The 22,542-nt window shown below is 41.2% G+C and overlaps 1 protein-coding gene across 2 annotated transcripts in view; it reads left to right on the top strand.

The window, feature by feature from the left end:
• Positions 1-22,542, top strand: part of slc2a9l2 (solute carrier family 2 member 9, like 2) — a 244,081-nt gene that overhangs the window by 96,460 nt on the left and 125,079 nt on the right. For both annotated transcript variants that reach the window (XM_014131731.3, XM_014131730.3), the window contains exons 8-9: positions 2,938-3,125; positions 5,412-5,522. In XM_014131731.3, the coding sequence (XP_013987206.1) occupies positions 2,938-3,125; positions 5,412-5,522 (299 nt within the window). The remainder of the gene's footprint in view (positions 1-2,937; positions 3,126-5,411; positions 5,523-22,542) is intronic.

The raw sequence follows: 22,542 nt of genomic DNA, 5'->3' as shown, positions 1-22,542 counted from the left end.
CCCCTGATCTTACTTATATCTCTCCAATATAGGACAGACTGCAGAACAAACTTCCTTTAGTCCCCCCCAAAATCTATCTTAAACTTGTCAAATGCCATTTAGTCCAGAGCTAATAAAATACCATTTACTGTGCCCTTAACCTCTGTGTTTGTGTAGCTGTTCAGGAAAGGACATCTGTGAATGGAGAAAAGGTTTTAAATGTATGCAACATGATAATCCTAATGATCCTAATGGAAAATGCCCCTTAGATATTCATTTCGAGTCCTCCAATCCTCCAAATGTAATTATTGGCGGAAAGTCACATCACATTCCCCCCCCCCCCCGATACACTGTAGGCCTACCATAGGCGAAATGAGTCTCACTTATGTTGAATGATATGCTGTTAAAAATGGTGTAGGTCTTATTTATTTAAAGAGCATATAAAAGTTAGAAGCAAAAGCCTACAACTATTTTAGCACCGTTTCGCGCTGCTCTGAGGCAAGCATGGGGACTGGTCTTGATAAATCAATGAGATTTTTATTTTCACTTAATCTCTGTTTGGGTATTGGTTAGACAATAATTTGAAAATTAAGATGCAGAAATGTTATGTGCTTAGTGTAACCTTTATTTAACTAGGCAAGTCAGTTAAGAACAAATTCTTATTTGCAAGGACAGCCTACTCCTTCCTCGTGCCCTGCGGGGATTCTTTAGCTAAATAGCCCAGTACTGTACTGCCGACCGTCACGTTGTACAGCGCCATATTTTCCATTCTATCCTAATGGAAACCCAGATGGTTTTTCGTTTTTCTTAATATAGAAACAGCTTAATTTGAATCAAATTAAGCAAGTATTAGTCAAAAGTTTGGACACACCTACTCATTCCAGGATTTTTCTTTATTTTTACTATTTTCTACGTTGTAGAATAATAGTGAAGACATCACAACTATGAAGTAACACCGGTCTCCCACGAGCTCCGCATTTTGTAGTACAGACATGGACCGCTCTCCCTTATGTAAAGAATTAGGCACCTTCCAATGTTTACTACAGTATGTATTGTAGACTGCACGGTAGCCTAATAAACAAATAAACACATTTTGTTAATAAAATATTGATAAAAAAATACTCTTTCAAAATGCAGATGTTGATTTAGTTATGGATCTATAACGAATTACTATGGGAATAAATATCACTGATTTACAGAAATATTGGAACAAAGTTGTCTAATGAAGGCAAACAATTTAGAATCCTCCAATCCTGTAGCCTACTCCCGACCGTCACGTACATCGCCATATTTTCCATTTCATCCTAACGGAAACCCTGAGGGTTTCGTTTTTCGTTTTTCTCTGAATAGAAACGCCATAATATTAATCTAATTAATTAAGCCAAATTTCTTAAAATCAATCCCATATACTATGTTATTACAAAAAAGGTTTTAAATTCTCTGGTAATGCCAATACGGAATACTATCAAATGCTTGTCAAAGATGCCCTCTGTGGTCAAACTAGCAATAACTTGTAGTAACAGGAAAAATGGCTGACAATTAAATGACGTGCCACAGAATGTTGTGGCAGCACGCAAGGTGTGCCGCAGTATGACGCAACTTTTAAAGGAGGAACCACTGTAGTTTGGCAGGTACAGACCACTGCCGTCACTAAATCCTGCCTGTAGATTTATATTATCACAATCCCTAGCCCAGCATGATGCTAGTCAGGCACAGGGTGTTCTGTTCCCTCATTCCCTTTTGTTTTCCCATCTTCTCGTCTTATTTATAGTCTTCAACGTAGCCTCTTTACTATATACTTTCTGTGTAGAGATTTACTGGAGTTTGAAAACTATCAGCATGAAGCTGCCTGGCCTAAGGCTGACATCATGCTGCAATGAGAATGCAACACCTGTCTGTACATTGTGATAGGTTGTCATCGCCATAAATGGCGTCGCCATAAATTGTCCAAAGGCATTAGGATTGGAGCTATGCCATTGTTATAATGAACTTATTATGAAAGCGTTATATTTTTCACCCTCAAGTTGTTGCTCTGAAATTTCTTTCCTTTTGTCAAGTGCTCTGACAATGGCAATGTGAGAAGCATTTGCACCAAATAAAGCTGCATTGAATTGTATTTCATCTCCATCTCCTCTCTACCGCCCCTTCTCTTGGTCCCTCTTTGTCAGCCTCTAAACATTTACACATTTTCATAGATCTTGCTGATATCACGGCATGGGGTTCTGTACTGATAATACCCTGGTGAGATCTCCCCACTAACAGCCTAATGTTGTTTCACAGAGTCTGTCTGGTCTCGATAAGGCCCCTTTGTTGTGTGTATCACTCTGCGTGCTGTGAGAGGGCTCAGGTTCCAGTACTGTCTTACATAGCAACACACTTATTCTACTGAACACAAAATAGTCCCTCCACGGGAACAATGTTTATAATCTCCCTACAGAAAAATAAAGCTGCGCAATCTGGTACACAAATGCAAATTTGGCATGTAATTAAATCACAGGTTCAACAGTCAGTGTTGTTCAAACTTGTTTGCTGTCACCCGCATAGTTTTGAAAGACTATACAGTATATACAGTAGGGTTATTGCAAATTTGGCATAAAATTAAAGCATGTAATGCTGGGAACATGTTCAGTTATACAAAGCTTTACAGTTTAATCTGTTTCCGGTCACTGCAGTGTTTTTCAACACCAGGTTTTTGCTTTTACCAGTAAATACAATTTTTTACCAAGTTGATTATGTCAAGGTGATGATGGGTTGAACAAAAAGTTAAAAGAAAACACGTGTAAAAAGTATGTACCACGTACAGAAGTTACCAATTATTTCCTGTTCAACTTAACAAACAAATCAAACCACAACTTGGTCTTTGTTCAATATAATAAGCACTTTGGGAGTCATTGTGTGTGTGTGTGTGTGTGTGTGTGTGTGTGCGCGTGCGTGCGTGCGTGCGTGCGTGCGTCTCAGCCTTCAGAGCCTTCCTAGGCAAGAAGGACGTGTCCAAGGAGTTGGAGGAGGTGCACGCTGAGAGTCGGGCCCAGAACACCCTGCACATGGCGTCCGTCACCGAGCTCATGCTTAACCCCGCCTTGCGCTGGCAGGTCATCACCGTCATAGTCACCATGGCCTGCTACCAGCTGTGTGGCCTGAATGCCGTAAGTGGCAGCGTTCTCTCATCTCTGACAATTGAGTGTAGTGTTCTCTGAGATAAAAATGTTTTCCAGTGCATTTGAAGGTATTAATATTGGGGGTTATTTGTGCCATCAGAAATGCACTTCATCCAACCTCCATTTAGCGTGGGTTTGGCCGTGGGGGGGGGGGGGCTTTATTTGGCTCATCGCGCTTTTGTGACTCTTAGTGGCGGGTTGGGCGCCTGCAGGCTGACCTCGGTCGTCAGTTGAACGGTGTTTCCTCTGACGCATTGGTGCGGCTGGCTTCCGGGTTAAGCGGGCAGGTGTTAAGAAGCGTGGTTTGGCGGGTCACGTTTCGGAGGACGAATGACTCAACCTTCGCTTCCCAAGCCCGTTGGGGAGTTGCAGCGATGAGACAAAATTGAAATTGGGGACAAAAAGGGGGTAAACATTTTATTTATATATATATACATTTACATTTTAATCTAACAATGGAATGACTAATAAGTGGCTTGCCTCTCCAGCAGCAGTAGTTGAGATGGAAGTGTTATTAAGTTGGTGACAGTCGGGGGGGGGGAAGGAAAAACTCCTACTGACAGATAATAATCCCCTTTCACAGACAAACGTCTAGATGTTATTTGAACTTGCTGAATTATTCATGCAAAGTTTATGCATGACGCTTCCTGAGATTTATGGGAGTATGCAATCTATTGCATCAATACTCGATGTGCTTATTCATTTACCAGTCCTCGAAAAACTTATCTCCCCCCACCAAAAAAAATAAACTGTTTTCAGGAATTTAAATTAACATTTTCTTTTTAGATATATTGCCATATAGTCACAGAACTTCACAAGGAATTTTTCCCAAGAAACTTCATTACGAATGCATTACTGGCGACTTTGCTGTGTGATAGGAATAAGATAGAAGGAATGAGATGCTGATGACAGTGTGAGAGCTCACAAGGAAAAGGCTCGATTAGTATCAATCCAAGGACACAGTTGAACAAATGGAACTTATGGCTTAATTAAATCACTAATTGACCTTTGCACTGTAATTGGCATTAAATTCGCATTTCTTTCCGGCTCATAAGACAGACAGGAGATTGGGCTTGCAATTTAAAGGACAGGGATGTATCCATAGAGAACATTTTTAAGTGTTCTATTTAATTCAGTAGCTGTGTCCTCACTGGCGTAGTTACTGTACAAGGCTCTTACTAGCTCCTCATTCACTGGACCTTTAAAATATGAATATGCCAGTGCCACCAATCGCTTTTGTAGGAATGTGGTGTTTATCTTCAAAATGAGCCGGTAATAATGTTCTTACAAAAATAAACCGGCATAGCGACACTGTCACGTCCTGGCCAGTATAGGGGTTAATTGTTATTGTAGTTTGGTCAGGACGTGGCAGAGAGTATTTGTTTTATGTGGTTCGGGGTGGTGTGTTAATTAGGAGGGCGTTTGATTTATTATTTCCGGGTTTTGGGTTATGGTCTATGTTTATGTATTTCTATGTGTAGTCTAGTGAGTGTGTTTCTATGTTGAGTTAATTGGGGTGGACTTCCAATTGAAGGCAGCTGTTTGGTGTTGCCTTTGATTGGAAGTCCTATATTAGTTGGGTGTGTTTGTCTTGTATTTTGTGGGAGATTGTTCTGTGTTTAGCCTTGTGCCTTGCCAGACTGTCAATGGATTGTTCGTTCTCTTGTTTGTTGTTTTCGTGTTCGTTTTGATTTAATAAATGTTCAAAATGAACAAACACCGTCCTGCTGCATTTTGGTCCTCCTTCACCGACGATAACCGTGACAGACACTTCGGAAAAAGTGATTTGGGTTTACATTCTTGGGGGTGTTGCTATCTCTTTCGTTTTTGTAGGACAAATAACTCAATATTGTAAAGGCATTTATTTCTAACCTGCAATTGGCAAGGTCCATTTGAAAGTCTCAATAGATTATGCAGATTTTAAACGCAATGACGCAAATCAGGGTTGAGTTCCCCTGCTCCTGACCTTGGTGGGTGAATTGATATTTATGCAGTCTTTTCTATATTCTCTGCCTATTCCAACTACTTGGCACTGGACTGCTTTAATTCTGAAACTGATAAAAAACGAATTCATCTCTACAGTATACATCCATTTCAATGGTTAAATGCTATTTGAAATCAGGGTTGTTTTCAATGGGTTCAATTGGTGTGGGGTATCATTTATTCACATGTATTTATTGATATGAGCACATGCAGGCCAAAGCTTTGATGTGGCCTAAAATGTCCACATTTTTGATGCGGTGGTATTGGTTGATCATTGTTATCTCTTGACAGATCTGGTACTACACCAATGGGATCTTGAGGGACTCGGGCTTTGCAGAGAACGTGATCCCATACATCGTCCTCAGCACAGGCGGTATAGAAACGCTGGCTGCCGTTGTCTCAGTGAGTAAAACCTCTCAGGCAATCTTAAAAACAAATAAAAGCTAACTTTTATACACACACCACCATGTTCAGCAAAATGCTCCAAATTGTCTTGACATTAGTCAGCTTCATTGCAGGTGAGTAAATAGGCTACACAGGAACCTGTGAATAACCAGTCCTTTCCGTGTCCAGGCATTAACCTCAGAGTCATATTGTGCAACTCTCTGAAGTCACCGGACAGCAACCCATAATTTCTGAGTTACTTGTTCACTTCACAAGTTTGTGTGTGAAACCGGATTAATTTAGTCTAAAAACATGCATTTTCCTCTTTCTGGGAACTCAGACTAGGCTGTAAATATACCATACAAGCTTCCGCAGACTTCAAAACAATCTCAACCAAATGTTCTCAGTTTAAGGAAGCCTGGTGAAGACAATTTGTGAGTGCTACACTTGTGAAAATAGATTATTAATCTCATCTAAAATCATGCATTTTCCTGGTGAACTATTCATGCAAAGAAATTGCCCAGAAATTAAAAATGAGGTGTGAAAGAGCAGTCTTGTCATACTGTATAATCATTCTTATAAAAAAACCATAAATGCGGTCTTTCCTCATTTTCAGACAACTTTAAACAGCTTTGAATGATTCACAGATCATATTTCATAGATTAAGATAACTGACTACAATTCCACAGTATTTGTGATCATTGAACCATGGAATAAAATAAACTATTTGTCATTTAGCAGTTGGGATTTTCGCAAACTTGATCATTGCCCAATTCGACCTCTTCCCTGCATGAACCACATAGCCAGTGATAGGAATTCATTTCCCAGGGCTTTTTCAGTTATATTTCCTCTGTTTTCGTTCCCAATCTGAATAGATAAGCAGACCAGTTAATACTTCCCGTTCTCTCCTATCTGGGGTTAATTCAACCAGTTTTCCACCAACCCTAACTAACCCTTACCCTAAATCTAATCCTAGCCCTATACAGATGTTTGATCTTAATTTGACCCATACTGTCAGAGGAGTAACATAATCCTGAAGCAGGAGGATTTGAATGTCTAAAGAAATATTTAGAATTGCCGCCAGGGGGCAGCTAGAATTGGTGTTTTTGTGTATAATACAGTACCGTAGCCTACCTACTACCTACATTGTACCTTAGACTGCAGGTCCACTGGGTGACATTTCAAGAAGCCTACTGTAGGCTACATGCAGCTACAGAACATATCTTGTGAAGTCTTCTGTGGTACTAGATTGTAATAAATTGACATACTTGTAAAGGGGGGAAATTAGGCAAAACCGGTATTTTTTTAAAATAAAAATATTTTTTATTGTTCAAGGCAAGCAATAGGCAGAATAAATCTTTGGACAAATAACCAGGGCCAGATCTAGCCTTTTAGGGGCCCTACGCGAGATTTGGTTGGGGGTCGTCCAAACAAGCAGGCAAAAAAATTGGTGACCCCCTCTTGACGGCATTGTGTTACTGTCTCTCCTGCAACTTCTACCAGGCTAACACTCAAGCCTAGCTAGCATGATACTTGAAACCTATGCTGTCATTTAGCCACTAGAAGGTTAAGAAAATTACGTGTTTGGATCCTTAAAACTAAACATTACTCTACAACCAAAAAACACTTGCTCAAAACCGCTTTTTGTTGATAACGCTGCGAAACATGGTCGGACTGGGCTGTTTTTTTGCAGGGAGCTCGTCCTCCACATTAGGAAGGTTGCTTAGGTCTACAAGTTAATTGCATTTACTTAAATGTTTTCAAGAAGTAAAACAAATAGTCTGATAATTTACACGGCAAAGAAAAGTGTCGCAGCTCAACAAAAATTGCAAATACAACTGAAAATAAAACTAAACTGTACATGCAATGAAATGATTTTCATTTTTACAATTGTTGTGCATTAGTTTGGATTTTTATCATTGTATCAATTTATATTCATCCAATCAATGTGATCACAATGTTGAATGATGATGATCGTCGCATGATTAAAGATACAGGGTTCGAGGGAATTGCAGGAGTGGGGATGGTGAAATCAGCTGGTCAACAAGCTGTTCAATCAGCTGTCAATCAACTGATGGGCCATCAGCTCAAATCAGCATATCAACTCAGACAGGGAAACACAAACCTTATCGGTTTTGACACCGTCCATTAAACATGCCATCAAATAGGCCATTCCCCAAACTATTTTAACAAACTTTGATATTGCATTTTGTCTTTGTTGTTCATTCAGTTAAGCCTTCACTCGCTTCACATGGGCTGCGTTTTTTGCGTGTTTTTAATTTTTAAGTCAGTCGCTCTAGTTCATGCTCCATTGCGCTCCATTCCCTATGCTACCTCACTATTCTCAATTTCATCTTGTTTTTATATCCTATATTAACGGCCTATGTGGGCAATTCATTTTGATAGGCTACAGTAGGCTATAGTTTAGGCCAGTGGCTGTAGGTGATGTTTAAGATGAGGGAGGACTTTTTTTTAATGAGCATGGCTTTATTTCTATTACTGCTTATTGTCATTCATATTATTTTCACCCGGCTCAATGTAACATCGATAACTTTAGGCTACTACATGATACTCAAATTTTCCCTATAGCCATCATGAGGTTGCTACAACCTAGCCTGTGAATGAAAGTTTACAAGAGTAGATGCACAGGTTGAGAAAAAAAAAGTGTAATCAAGGTGACAGTGATACATTCAATACTGCCTTGCACACTCTTTCCTGCGTTTAGCTGATCTAAGATGTAATCATAAAAAATAAAAATAAATGTAATCATTAGACCAACAGTTGGAGAATTTATTTTGGACAAATTCAGGTATGTTTACCCCTGTTTCGTTCCGTTTGCTTCCGTTAAAGAAATGGCTGAAGAATTGCAACATTTACCTGGAGCTAACGCTGCATATAGCAATACTGGGTGACTTGAAAAGTCATAGTCAATCGATCAATAATATAATAATACTTTTAGCAATTTTTTTTATCTTTAATTAGAATCTGTAGAAACTATGAGAACAGAAAGGTTCAGAACGTTTGTGAAGCATCACAGCACAGTTGAAAAATATATTGCAAATAGAAATCCTATATGGATGGTGTTAAGATATAGATGGGAGGGGTTGAATGGAGCTGTAAAATAGATTGTGGCCGTAAAATGTATATACAGTCGTGGCCAAAATTTTTGAGAATGACACAAATATTAATTTCCACAAAGTTTGCTGCTTCAGTGTCTTTAGATATTTTTGTCAGATGTTACTATGGAATACTGAAGTATAATTACAAGCATTTCATATGTGTCAAACGCTTTTATTGACAATTACATGAAGTTAAAACCTCTCTAGGATAGGTGGCACCAAATCGTCCCACCTACGTAACAGCCAGTGTAATCCCATGGCGCGTTATTCAAAAACCTCAAAAATGCAAAAACTTCAATTTTTCAAACATATGACTATTTTACACCATTTTAAAGACAAGACTCTCGTTAATCTAACCACACTGTCCGATTTCAAAAAGGCTTTACAACGAAAGCAAAACATTAGATTATGTCAGCAGAGTACCCAGCCAGAAATAATCAGACACCCATTTTTCAAGCTAGCATATAATGTCACATAAACCCAAACCACAGCTAAATGCAGCACTAACCTTTGATGATCTTCATCAGATGACAACCCTAGGACATTATGTTATACAATACATGCATGTTTTGTTCAATCAAGTTCATATTTATATCAAAAACCAGCTTTTTACATTAGCATGTGACTAGCATTCCCACCGAACACTGCCGGTGAATTTACTAAATTACTCACGATAAACGTTCACAAAAAGCATAACAATTATTTTAAGAATTATAGATACAGAACTCCTCTATGCACTCGATATGTCCGATTTTAAAATAGCTTTTCGGTGAAAGCACATTTTGCAATATTCTCAGTAGATAGCCCGGCATCACAGGGCTAGCTATTTAGACACCCAGCAAGTTTAGCACTCAGAAAAGTCACATTTACTATAAGAAAAATGTTATTACCTTTGGTGTTCTTTGTCAGAATGCACTCCCAGGACTTCTACTTCAATAACAAATGTTGGTTTGGTTCAAAATAATCCATAGTTATATCCAAACAGCGGCGTTTTGTTCGTGCGTTCAAGACACTATCCGAAAGGGTAAATAAGGGTGACGAGCATGGCGCAATTCGTGACAAAATTTTTGTAAATATTCCATTACCGTACTTCAAAGCATGTCAACCGCTGTTTAAAATAAATTTTTATGCCATTTTTCTCATAAAAAAGCGATAATATTCCGGGAATCTGTGTTTAGGTTAACAGACAAAAGAAAATAAAGCATTCGGTCGACTCGGGCACGCGCCTAAGCCCATAGTACTCTGATCGGCCACTTGCCAAAAGCGATAATGTGTTTCAGCCAGAGCCTGCCTCGATATCGTTCAGCTTTTTCCCGGGCTCTGAGAGCCTATGGGAGCCGTAGGAAGTGTCACGTTAGAGCAAAGATCCTCAGTCTTCAATAAAAAGAGCCAAGATGAAACACCACTTGTCAGACAGGCCACTTCCTGCATGGAATCTTCTCAGGTTTTGGCCTGCCATTTGAGTTCTGTTATACTCACAGACACCATTCAAACATTTTTAGAAACTTTAGGGTGTTTTCTATCCAAAGCCAATAATTATATGCATATTCTAGTTACTGGGCAGGAGTAGTAACCAGATTAAATCGGGTACGTTTTTTTATCCGGCCGTGTCAATACTGCCCCCTAGCCCTAACAGGTTAATGCAAAGAGTCAATATTTTTCAAGACCTCTGCAATCCGCCCTGGCATGCTGTCAATTAACTTCTGGGCCACATCCTGACTGATGGCAGCCCATTCTTGCATAATCAATGCTTGGAGTTTGTCAGAATTTGTGGGTTTTTGTTTGTCCACCCGCCTCTTGAGGATTGACCACAGGTTCTCAATGGGATTAAGGTCTGGGGAGTTTCCTGGCCATGGACCCAAAATATCGATGATTTGTTCCCCGAGCCACTTAGTTATCACTTTTGCCAAGGTGCTCCATCATGCTGGAAAAGGTATTGTTCGTCAGCAAGCTGTTCCTGGATGGTTGGGAGAAGTTGCTCTCGGAGGATGTGTTGGTACCATTCTTTATTCATGGCTGTGTTCTTAGGCAAAATTGTGAGTGAGCCCACTCCCTTGGCTGAGAAGCAACCCCACACATGAATGGTCTCAGGATGCTTTACTGTTGGCATGACACAGGACTGATGGGCGCGCTCCCCTTGTCTTCTCCGAAAAAGCTTTTTTCCGGATGCCCCAAACAATCGGAAAGGGGATTCATCAGAGAAAATGACTTTACCCCAGTCCTCAGCAGTTCAATCCCTGTACCTTTTGCAGAATATCTGTCTGTCCCTGATGTTTTTCCTGGAGAGAAGTGGCTTCTTTGCTGCCCTTCTTGACACCAGGCCATCCTCCAAAAGTCTTCGCCTCACTGTGCGTGCAGATGCACTCACACCTGCCTGCTGCCATTCCTGAGCAAGCGCTGTACTGGTGGTGCCCCGATCCCGCAGCTGAATCAACTTTAGGAGACGGTCCTGGCGCTTGCTGGACTTTCTTGGGCACCCTGAAGCCTTCTTCACAACAATTGAACCGCTCTCCTTGAAGTTTTTGATGATCCGATAAATGGTTGCTTTAGGTACAATCTTACTGGCAGCAATATCCTTGCCTGTGAAGCCCTTTTTGTGCAAAGCAATGATGACGGCACGTGTTTCCTTGCAGGTAACCATGTTTGACAGGAAAAACAATGATTCCAAGCACCATCCTCCTTTTGAAGCTTCCAGTCTGTTATTTGAACTCAGTCAGCATGACAGAGTGATCTCCAATGTTGTCCTCGTCAACACTCACACCTGTGTTAACGAGAGAATCACTGACATGATGTCAGCTGGTCCTTTTGGGGCAGGGCTGAAATGCAGTGGAAATGTTTTTGGAGGATTCTGTTCATTTGCATGGCAAGGAGGGACTTTGCAATTAATCTGATCACTCTTCATAACATTCTGGAGTATATGCAAATTGCCGTCATACAAACTGAGGCAGCAGACTTTGTGAAAATTAATATTTGTGTCATTCTCAAAACTTCTGGCCACGACTGTAGTATGTATAAACTCGAAGTAGAAGCCTAAATGTTGTTGTTTATTAGTTTACTACAATTAGGGGAGGGTTTGTATTTGTGTGTGTGTGTGTATATATACACTGCTCCAAAAAATAAAGGGAACATTAAAAAAACACATCCTAGATCTGAATGAATTAAATAATCTAATTAAATACTTTTTTCTTTACATAGTTGAATGTGCTGACAACAAAACCACACAAAAATAATCAATGGAAATCCAATTTATCAACCCATGGAGGTCTGGATTTGGAGTCACACTCAAAATTAAAGTGGAAAACCACACTACAGGCTGATCCAACTTTGATGTAATGTCCTTAAAACAAGTATAAATGAGGCTCAGTCGTGTGTGTGTGTGTGGCCTCCACGTGCCTGTATGACCTCCCTACAACGCCTGGGCATGCTCCTGATGAGGTGGCGGATGGTCTCCTGAGGGATCTCCTCCCAGACCTGGACTAAAGCATCCGCCAACTCCTGGACAGTCTGTGGCGCAACGTGGCGTTGGTGGATGGAGCGAGACATGATGTCCCAGATGTGCTCAATTGGATTCAGATCTGGGGAATGGGCGGGCTAGTCCATAGCATCAATGCCTTCCTCTTGCAGGAACTGCTGACACACTCCAGCCACATGAGGTCTTACATTGTCTTGCATTAGGAGGAACCCAGGGCTAACCGCACCAGCATATGGTGTCACAAGGGGTCTGAGGATCTCATCTCGGTACCTAATGGCAGTCAGGCTACCTCTGGCGAGCACATGGAGGGCTGTGCCACCCCCCAAAGAAATACCACCCCGCACCATGACTGACCCACCGCCAAACCGGTCATGCAGGAGGATGTTGCAGGCAGCAGAACGTTCTCCACGGCGCCTCCAGACTCTGTCACGTCTGTCACATGTGCTCAGTGTGAACCTGCTTTCATCTGTGAAGAGCACAGGGCGCCAGTGGCGAATTTGCCAATCTTGGTGTTCTCTGGCAAATGCCAAACGTCCTGCACGGTGTTGGGCTGTGAGCACAACCCCCACCTGTGGACGTTTTTGCCCTCATACCACCCTCATGGTGTCTGTTTCTGACCGTTTGAGCAGACACATACACATTTGTGGCCTGCTGGAGGTCATTTTGCAGGGCTCTGGCAGTGCTCCTCCTGCTCCTCCTTGCACAAAGGCGGAGGTAGCGGTCCTGCTGCTGGGTTGTTGCCCTCCTACGGCCTCCTCCACGTCTCCTGATGTACTGGCCTGTCTCCTGGTAGCGCCTGCATGCTCTGGACACTACGCTGACAGACACAGCAAACCTTCTTGCCACAGCTCGCATTGATGTGCCATCCTGGATGAGCTGCACTACCTGAGCCACTTGTGTGGGTTGTAGACTCTGTCTCATGCTACCACTAGAGTGAAAGCACCACCAGCATTCAAAAGTGACCAAAACATCAGCCAGGAAGCATAGGAACTGAGAAGTGGTCTGTGGTCACCACCTGCAGAACCACTCCTTTATTGGGGGTGTCTTGCTAATTGCCTATAATTTCCACCTGTTGTCTATTCCATTTGCACAACAGCATGTGAAATTTATTGTCAATCAGTGTTGCTTCCTAAGTGGACAGTTTGATTTCACAGAAGTGTGATTGACTTGGAATTATATTGTGTTGTTTAAGTGTTCCCTTTATTTTTTTGAGCAGTGTATATACATACCCAAAATATACAATTGAAGTCGGAAGTTTAGATACACTTAGGTTGGAGTCATTGAAACTCGTTTTTCAAACACCAAAAATTTATTGTTAACGAACTATAGTTTTGGCAAGTCGGTTAGGACATCTACTTTGTGCATGACACAAGTAATTTTCCCAACAATTGCTTACAGACAGATTATTTCACTTAAAATTAAATGTGTCATAATTCCAGTGGGTCAGAAGTTTACATACACTAAGTTGACTGTGCCTTTAAACAGCTTTGAACATTCCAGAAAATGATGTCATGCTTTAGAAGTTTATGATAGGCTAATTTACATTATTTGAGTCAGTTGGAGGTGTACCTGTGGATGTATTTCAAGGCCTACCTTCAAACTCAGTGCCTCTTTGCTTGACATCATGGGAAAATCAAAAGAAATCAGCCAAGACCTCAGAAAACAATTGTAGACCTCCACAAGTCTGGTTCACCCTTGGGAGATATTTCCAAACAACAATAGTACGCAAGTATAAACACCATGGGACCATGCAGCTGTCATACCGCCCAGTAAGGAGATGCGTTCTTTCTCCTAGAGATGAACGTACTTTGGTGTGAAAAGTGCAAATCTCTCCCAGAACATGACCATGTGAAGATGCTGGAGGGAACAGGTACAAAAGTATCAATATCCACAGTAAAACAAGTCCTATATCTACATAACCTGAAAGGCCGCTCAGCAAGGAAGAAACAACTGCTCCAAAACCGCCCCAAAAAAATCCAGACTACTTTTTGGAGAAATGTCCTCTGGTTTGATGAAACAAAATAGAACTGTTTGGGCAAAATGACCATCGTTATGTTTGGAGGAAAAAGGGGGAGGCTTGCAAGCCGAAGTTCACCATCCCAACCGTGAACCACAGGGGTGGCAGCATCATGTTGTGGGGGTGCTTTGCTGCAGGAGGGACTGGTGCACTTCACAAAATAGATGGCATCATGAGGAACGAAAATGATGTGGATATATTGAAGCAACATCTTAAGACATCAGTCAGGAAGTTAAAGCTTGGTCACAAATGGGTCTTCCAAATGGACAATGACCCCAAGCATACTTCCAAGGTTGTGGCAAAGTGGCCTAAGGACAACAAAGTCAAGGGATTGGAGTGGCCATCACAAAGCCCTGACCTCAATCCTATAGGACATTTGTGGGCAGAACTGAAAAAGCTTGTGTGAGCAAGGAGGCCTACAAACCTGACTCAGTTACACCAGCTCTGTCAGGAGGAATGGGCCAAAATTCACCCAACTTATTGTGGGAAGCTTTTGGAAGGCTATCCAAAACGTTCAACCCAAGGTATACAATTTGAAGGCAATGCTACCAAATACTAATTGAGTGTATGTACACTTCTGACCCACTGGGAATGTGATGAAAGAAATAAAAGCTGAAATAAATCATTCTCTCTACTATTATTCTGACATTTCACATTCTTAAAATAAAGTGGTGATGCTTACTGACCTATGACAGGGAATTTTTACTCTGATTAAATGTCAGGAATTGTGAAAAATTTTGTTTAAATGCATTTGGCTAAAGTGTATCTAAACTTACACAAATATACCCCAAAAATATATGGGGGATTGGAAATGATGCGGACAATTACATTGATGGAAGCTACAATCTATTCAAAATTTTAAAGCTGATCTAACCCCTAGAAGAAAAAATAATAATATATATGTTTTTCAACACAATCGGCAGAATGATCACACGCAAACACAGCTCACTTTCATTACAAAAAAACTAAAGCCAGACCTTCATGTCATAAACGCTAACCACTACACACATCCTACATTGTTACCATATTAGCTAACATATTAGTCAACATAGCTACTAGAACTAACACATTAGTAAACCCGCTATAATCTTGCAGTAGCGTGTACGGTCAGAAAGCAGTTTAGCAGTTACAAAGGGCGGGCCCCAGTAAATTAATGAAACCAAAAGCTTACCTTGAGGTTACCTTTACTTTGTTCCGGAGTTGGATAGCCATAGCCAGCTAGCTAACATAAGCATCCCTCTCTGTTTGAGCCAGGTGTTTGAGTAAGCTAAACAAGCTTGCTGCATTCGCTTGCTAAGTGAAAGTGAAGAAAATACAACGAAATATAGCAATCTCTCTCGCTTGCTTCTCCTTCATTTTTGAAGAAATGTATTTGTTCAAAACGGTTCACCTATTGTCTTTCTCTCTCTTTGAGTCATTTAGTCACCACATTTTATGCACTGCAGCGCCAGCTAGCTGTAGTTTATGCTTGCAGTACTAGATTAATTCTCTGATCTTTTGGATGGACAACATGTCAGTTTATTCTGCAAGAACTCTGACAGGTTGGAGGACATTCACCGGAAGCTGTCATATTTACTGTGTAAGTCTATGGAATGGTGTGAGAACCATGAGCCTCCTAGGTTTTGTATTGAAGTCAATATACCCAGAGGAGGACAGAAACTAGCTGTCCTCCACCTACACCATGGTGCTACCCTACAGAGTGCTGAGGCTGCTGTAGACCTTCATTGAAAAACAGTGTGTTCTAATCAGTTATTTGATTATGTGAATATATTTAGTATAGTTTTATCTAAAAAGGATGACTTTTTTTATCTTTCACTATTTTTATTTTTTAGGAAATTCACTGAGGAGGATGGTCCTCCCCTTCCTCCTCTGAGGAGCCTCCACGGGTTTAGGTGTAGCATTCGGCTGCATTTTGGATAAACTTGACACTTGTATGTCATAGTGGAGAACAATATTTATCTTGTGTTATTAATCTATACTGAACAAAAATATAAATGCAATATGCAACAATTTCAATGATTTTACTGTGTTACTGTTCATCTAAGGAAATCAGTCAATTGAAATAAATAAATTAGGCCCTAATCTATGGATTTCATATGACTGCAGAGGGGCACAGCCATGGGTGGGCCTGGGAGGGCATAAGCCCACACACTTGGGAGCCAGGCCCATCCACTGGGGAGCCTGGCCCAGCCAATCAGAATGGGTTTTTCCCCACAAAAGGGCTTTGTTACAGACAGAAATACTCCTCAGTTTTATCAGCTGTCCGTGTGGCTGGTCTCAGACGATCCCACAGGTAAAGAATCCGGATGTGGAGGTCCTGGGCTGGCTTGGTCACACTTTGTCTGTGGTCGTGAGGCCCATTGTACGTACTGCCAAATTCTCTAAAACGAACTTGGAGGCGGCTTAAGGTAGAGATATTAAAAATGATCTGGCAACAGTTCTGGTGGACATTACTGCAATTGCACACTCCCTCTAAACTTGAGACATCTGTGGCATTGTGTTGTGTGACAAAACTGCACATTTTAGAGTGGCCTTTTATTGTCCCCAGCACAAGGTGCACCTGTGTAGGGATCATGCTGTTTAATCAGCTTCTTGATATGCCACACCTATCAGGTGGATGGATTAGCTTGGCAAAGTAGAAATGCTCACTAACAGGGATGTAAACAAATTTGTGCCCAACATTATTGAGAAATAGGCTTTTGTGCGAATGGAACATTTCTGGAATCTTTTATTTCAGCTCATGAAATGTGGGACCAACTCTTTCCATGTTGCATTTATATTTTTGTTCAGTATATGTAAAACAATGGTTGTTGATGTGCATAGATGCATTTCAGATACATCTTTGTACATTTGAATGTTGAAGTAATAGAACCTAGCTCTACAGTAGCAGTAGGACATTTCTTCATATATTTTAAAATGTTTATTTAACCTTTATTTAACTAGGCAAGTCAGTTAAGAACAAATTCTTATTTTGCAATGACGGCCTACCCCGGCCAAACCCTCCCCAAACCCGGACGACACTGGGCCAATTGTGCACCGTCCTATGGGACTCCCGATCACGGCTGGTTGTCATACAGCCCGGGATAAAACCAGGATCTGTAGTGACGCCTCTAGCACTGAGATGCAGTGCCTTAAACCGCTGCGCCACTCGGGAGCAGCTTTAGTGTTTGAGAGAGAGGGAAGGATTTTGCTAACAGGCCCTGGTCTGAAATGTCTTGACTGCCCCTGCATGGAAAGATAGATTCAATGAAATCCCATAGTTCTCTATGTAAATCATGAGGCTCATTTGAATTTCCAGATGCCTAGGAACATTTTCTGTGACAAGAAAGTGATCAAATCATGTATGTGTTAAGTTTTACTCTCCGTCCTCTTCCTTGACAGTATATCACAGCATCATTTTCTGGCTTTGCTATTTTATCTTTTCTCCTACCCTCTGTCCATCCAGTTGATTTGGTGGACGAAATAAGCAATCCTGTGGAATGTTTAGTGTTAGGTTATGATTGAATCCTTTTCTCATCACATTGTCATTCAACAGTTTATTGACTTGCAGAGCTCATGAAAATGCCATGCGTGCATACTGTGTGGCTTTGAAACACAGGGACGTGTGCCTCTATTAGAAGCTAGCTGAAAGACAATGAGATCTTTTTACGATCACCTTTCACATGACCTGACTCTGGTTTGGGAATTCATATTTTCCAAAATGTACCTTGATCACGATGTCTGAGATGAGTAATACTTATTTCCAATCTAAGCATTACATTTTTCATAGTTTAGCATCCTGTTGAAATAATGTTTTTTATAATAAATATTTACCCTCTATCTCCAAATCCGAGTCCCCACTTATTTGACATCTTGTAAGTGACCGACTGTGAACTCAACGTGTACAGTATGCTTGGCTTTTTTTCTGGTATACCTTGTTGTCAAATATGAGGTCTAGACAGAGTAGAGGCAGGTGTGCTTTTTGCTGCTGGCAGGGCTGATGTTTCCTTCCTCAGGCATGTTCCTGTTGCGTAGTCTTTTCTCAGCATCCGTTCAGTTTCAAAATACAGAATAAATTGTATTAATAATAATGGCTCTGCGTGAAGTGCTTTAGCCTCTATGGGCTAGGTGGGACGCTTTTTACATTAGCATGTGACGTTCAGAACTAGCATACCCCCCGCAAACTTCCGGGGAATTCGCTAACATTTTACTAAATTACTCACGATAAACGTTCACAAAAAGCATAACAATTATTTTAAGAATTATAGATACAGACCTCCTCTATGCACTCGATATGTCCGATTTTAAAATAGCTTTTTGGTGAAAGCACATTTTGCAATATTCTAAGTACATAGCCCAGGCATCACAGGCTCGCTATTTAGACACCCGGCAAGTTTAGCACTCACCATAATCATATTTACTATTATAAAAGTTTGATTACCTTTTGTTGTCTTCGTCAGAATGCACACCCAGGACTGCTACTTCAATAACAAATGTTGGTTTGGTCCAAAATAATCCATCGTTATATCCGAATAGCGGCGTTTTGTTCGTGCGTTCCAGACACTATCCAAAATGGTAAAGAAGTGTCGCGCGCATGGCGCAATTCGTGACAATAAAATTCTAAATATTCCATTACCGTACTTCGAAGCATGTCAACCGCTGTTTAAAATCAATTTTTACGCCATTTTTCTCGTAGAAAAGCGATAATATTCCGACAGGGAATCTCCTTTTCGGCAAACAGAGGAAAAAATCACAAAGGCGGGGGCGGTCGGGTCACGCGCATAAGCCCAGAGTCCCTTGATCGGCCACTTGAGAAAGGCGATAATGTGTTTCAGCCTGGGGCTGGAATGACGACATTCTGTTTTTTCCCGGGCTCTGAGAGCCTATGGAAGACGTGGGAAGTGTCACGTTAGAGCAGAGATCCTTAGTAAAAGATAGAGATGGAAAAGAAGTTCAAGAAATGGTCAGACAGGCCACTTCCTGTAAAGGAATCTCTCAGGTTTTGACCTGCCATTTGAGTTCTGTTATACTCACAGACACCATTCAAACAGTTTTAGAAACTTTAGGGTGTTTTCTATCCATATGTAATAAGTATATGCATATTCTAGTTACTGGGTAGGAGTGGTAACCAGATTAAATCGGGTATGATTTTTATCCAGCCGTGTCAATACTGCCCCCTAGCCCTAACAGGATAAGAGGCATGTTGTTCCATCCCATGCTTATTGTCATGGTGGATAAATACATCCAGACGGGTGTTGATACAATGTAAGAGTATCGAATGTACCTACTGTTTGTTTTCTGTTCGTTTTCTATAGTGCCCTGGTTGGTTTATATTCTCTGTAAGGTTACGCCACTCTAAGGCATTTTTCTGCATCGGGTCCCTTGTGGGAGTGAACTGTTCTGTAGTCCTTGAAACAGTGGCAAGTGTGAGTGCTGCTGGGATAACTATCACCTCAGAATACTTTTGTATGCGTCACTGTAGTCTCTTTCTTGGGTTTTTATGTGTGAAGCCAGAAGCAGAGTGTAAAACTGAGTGTAATACTGCAAATCATGCGGGGTCTCTGATGCATGATGTGTTGTAATGGGTTGTATCTCGATCAAATAATTGGAATGAGTGTGAAACTTGAACCGGAAAGAGTGTTTTTGAGTAGAGTTCCATGTACCATCGAACTCGCCACATGTCCCAAGAACAGTAGTGTGACAAGGGCAAACTGTGAGTGTACAACATGAAGGGCCCTATTCAATTTTGAAATCTATATAGAGACAAAAACAGCTGCTAGCTGTTAGTAACACAGGAAAATATGAAACGGGGATCAGTGTTTACTTACTTATTATCTTGACATTTCTAAAGAAGAAGTAATTGACTTGCAAATAACCACTAAAAACTACCAATGAGTCTTAGCACATGGCCTTTCTCCAGATTGCAGATTAATAGTTAATTTGTGTGGCAAAGTGGTGGCTGTTTTTCTCTAAATGGTTTCTTAAGTGCAGTGCCCTGCACTTGTACTCAAGAGCACCTTGTATTCTCACAGCTCTGGGAGCTATATTCTGCTACTCTAAACTTGAGTGCCCCACTTGGTGTTTATAAGCCTATGGGGTAAAATCCCACTACTGCCCCAAATGTACGGCAGAGGATAAAAAAGATTATCCAGGGACATTGTGACTTGAGTATTAGACTCAAGCTTTATTATCAGAGTGCTATCCTCGGAAGCCCAGGCTTCTCAAGTTCTGTTTAAAAGCCATGTGGCAGACAAGTTCATAAAAATGACCCGAGAATGTGGCACCTGCAGTCACTCCAAACTCAAGATTGAAACATTTTCATTAACCCTTGATTATCCTCCAAGACAGAGTAACAGATCAAGTAAACTTCCCGCCACGATAAAGGTCTCACTAGCAAATAACATTCATCAATGGTTCATAGATTAAACATATTTTGCACGCAGCCATTTGGAACACTCATATAAACGCACATTTCTAACAATGATTTGATTCATGAAGAGCAATATCCTCCTGAAATCTATTTTATGATAATATATATGCATCCTAAACTGAAAGTACTATAATAACACACACTGCTTTTCAAAATGTATTGGACCATTCTTATTTCCATCTTATTCCTTCCAGTACTGCCTTGAGAAATCACAACATCCACGCAAGAGAGCTTGCATCTCTCATGACGCCATTGGCGGTATAACACGGGGAAGTACATGCACCTATGTGGGAATTACAGTGCATAATAGTCTAACTGTAACCCCTGGGAGTTAGCTCTGTGTGTGCACAGAGGGTGGATCATCTCTGCAGCACAAATACTGACGTTACGTCAGGGAGAAGAGCGCGTTTGCTTCGTGACGGTTTCTGGTAATTAGTTTGGAGGAAGAGAGTATACCTAGGCCGGCACACACACATGCACACACAGTGTGTGGGAACTGGGGACGGCATCTCACCTCTCCTTTCTGCTCGAGGGAAATTACGATAGGATCTGTAATTATGGAAGAGAAGAGCAGGGAGGGTAGGATGACACGAGGTGTTATGCTGAAAAGAGACCAAATCTTATTGATCGCATACACATATTTAGCAGATGTTATTGCGGGTGTAGCAAAATGCTTGTGTTCCTAGCTCCAGCAGTAATGTCTAACAATACACACAAATCTAAAAAGTAAAATAATGGAATTTAGAAATATAAGGATGAGCAATGTCTGAGTCCGGAGTGTGTGTGTGTGTGTGTGTATACAGTTGAAGTCAGAAGTTTATATACACCTTAGCCAAATACATTTAAACTCAGTTTTTCACAATTCCTGACATTTAATCTGAGTAAAAAGTCCCTGTCTTAGGTCAGTAAGGATCACCACTTTATATTAAGAATGTGAAATGTCAGAATAATAGTAGAGAGAATTATTTATTTCAGCTTTAATTTCTTCATCACATTCCCAGTGGGTCTGTTTACATACACTCAATTAGTATTTGGTAGCATTGCCTTTAAATTGTTTAACTTGGGTCAAACGTTTCGGGTAGCCTTCCACAAGCTTCCCACAATAAGTTGGGTGAATTTTGGCCCATTCCTCCTGACAGAGCTGGTGTAACTGAGTCAGGTTTGTAGGCCTCCTTGCTCACACACGCTTTTTCAGTTTTGCCCACAAATGTTCTATAGGATTGAGGTCAGGGCTTTGTGATGGCCACTCCAATACCTTGACTTTGTTGTCCTTAGGCCATTTTGCCACAACTTTGGAAGTATGCTGGTGGTCATTGTCCATTTGGAAGACCCATTTGCGACCAAGCTTTAACTTCCTGACTGATGTTTTGAGATGTTGCTTCAATATATCCACATAATTTTCCCCCCTCATGGTGCCATCTATTTTGTGAAGTGCACCAGTCCCTTCTGCAGCAAAGCACCCCCACAACATGATGCTGCCACCCCCGTGCTTCACGGTTGGGATGGTGAACTTCGGCTTGCAAGCATCCCCCTTTTTCCTCCAAACATAACGATGGTCAATTTGGCCAAACAGTTCGAAAGTACGATCTTTGTCCCCATGTGCAGTTGCAAACCGTAGTCTGGCTTTTTTATGGCGGTTTTGGAGCAGTGGCTTCTTCCTTGCTGAGCGGCCTTTCAGGTTATGTTGATATAGGACTTGTTTTACTGTGGATATAGTTACTTTTGTACCTGTTTCCTCCAGCATCTCACAAGGTCCTTTGCTGTTGTTCTGGGATTGATTTGCACTTTTCGCACCAAGGTACGTTCATCTCTAGGAGACAGAATGCGTCTCCTTCCTGAGCGGTATGACGGCTGTGTGGTCCCATGGTGTTTATACTTGCTTACTATTGTTTGTACAGATGAACGTGGTACCTTCAGGCGTTTGGAAATTGCTCCCAAGGATGAACCAGACTTGTGGAGGTCTACAAATCTTTTTCTGGGGTCTTGGCTGATTTCTTTAGATTTTCCCATGATGTCAAGCA

This window comes from Salmo salar, chromosome 12 (assembly GCF_965601325.2).
Source record: "Salmo salar chromosome 12, fSalSal1, whole genome shotgun sequence".
Classification (NCBI taxonomy): Eukaryota; Metazoa; Chordata; class Actinopteri; order Salmoniformes; family Salmonidae; genus Salmo; species Salmo salar.
Note: the sequence above shows the minus strand (reverse complement) of the source record. Positions and strands in the feature narration are given on the sequence as shown.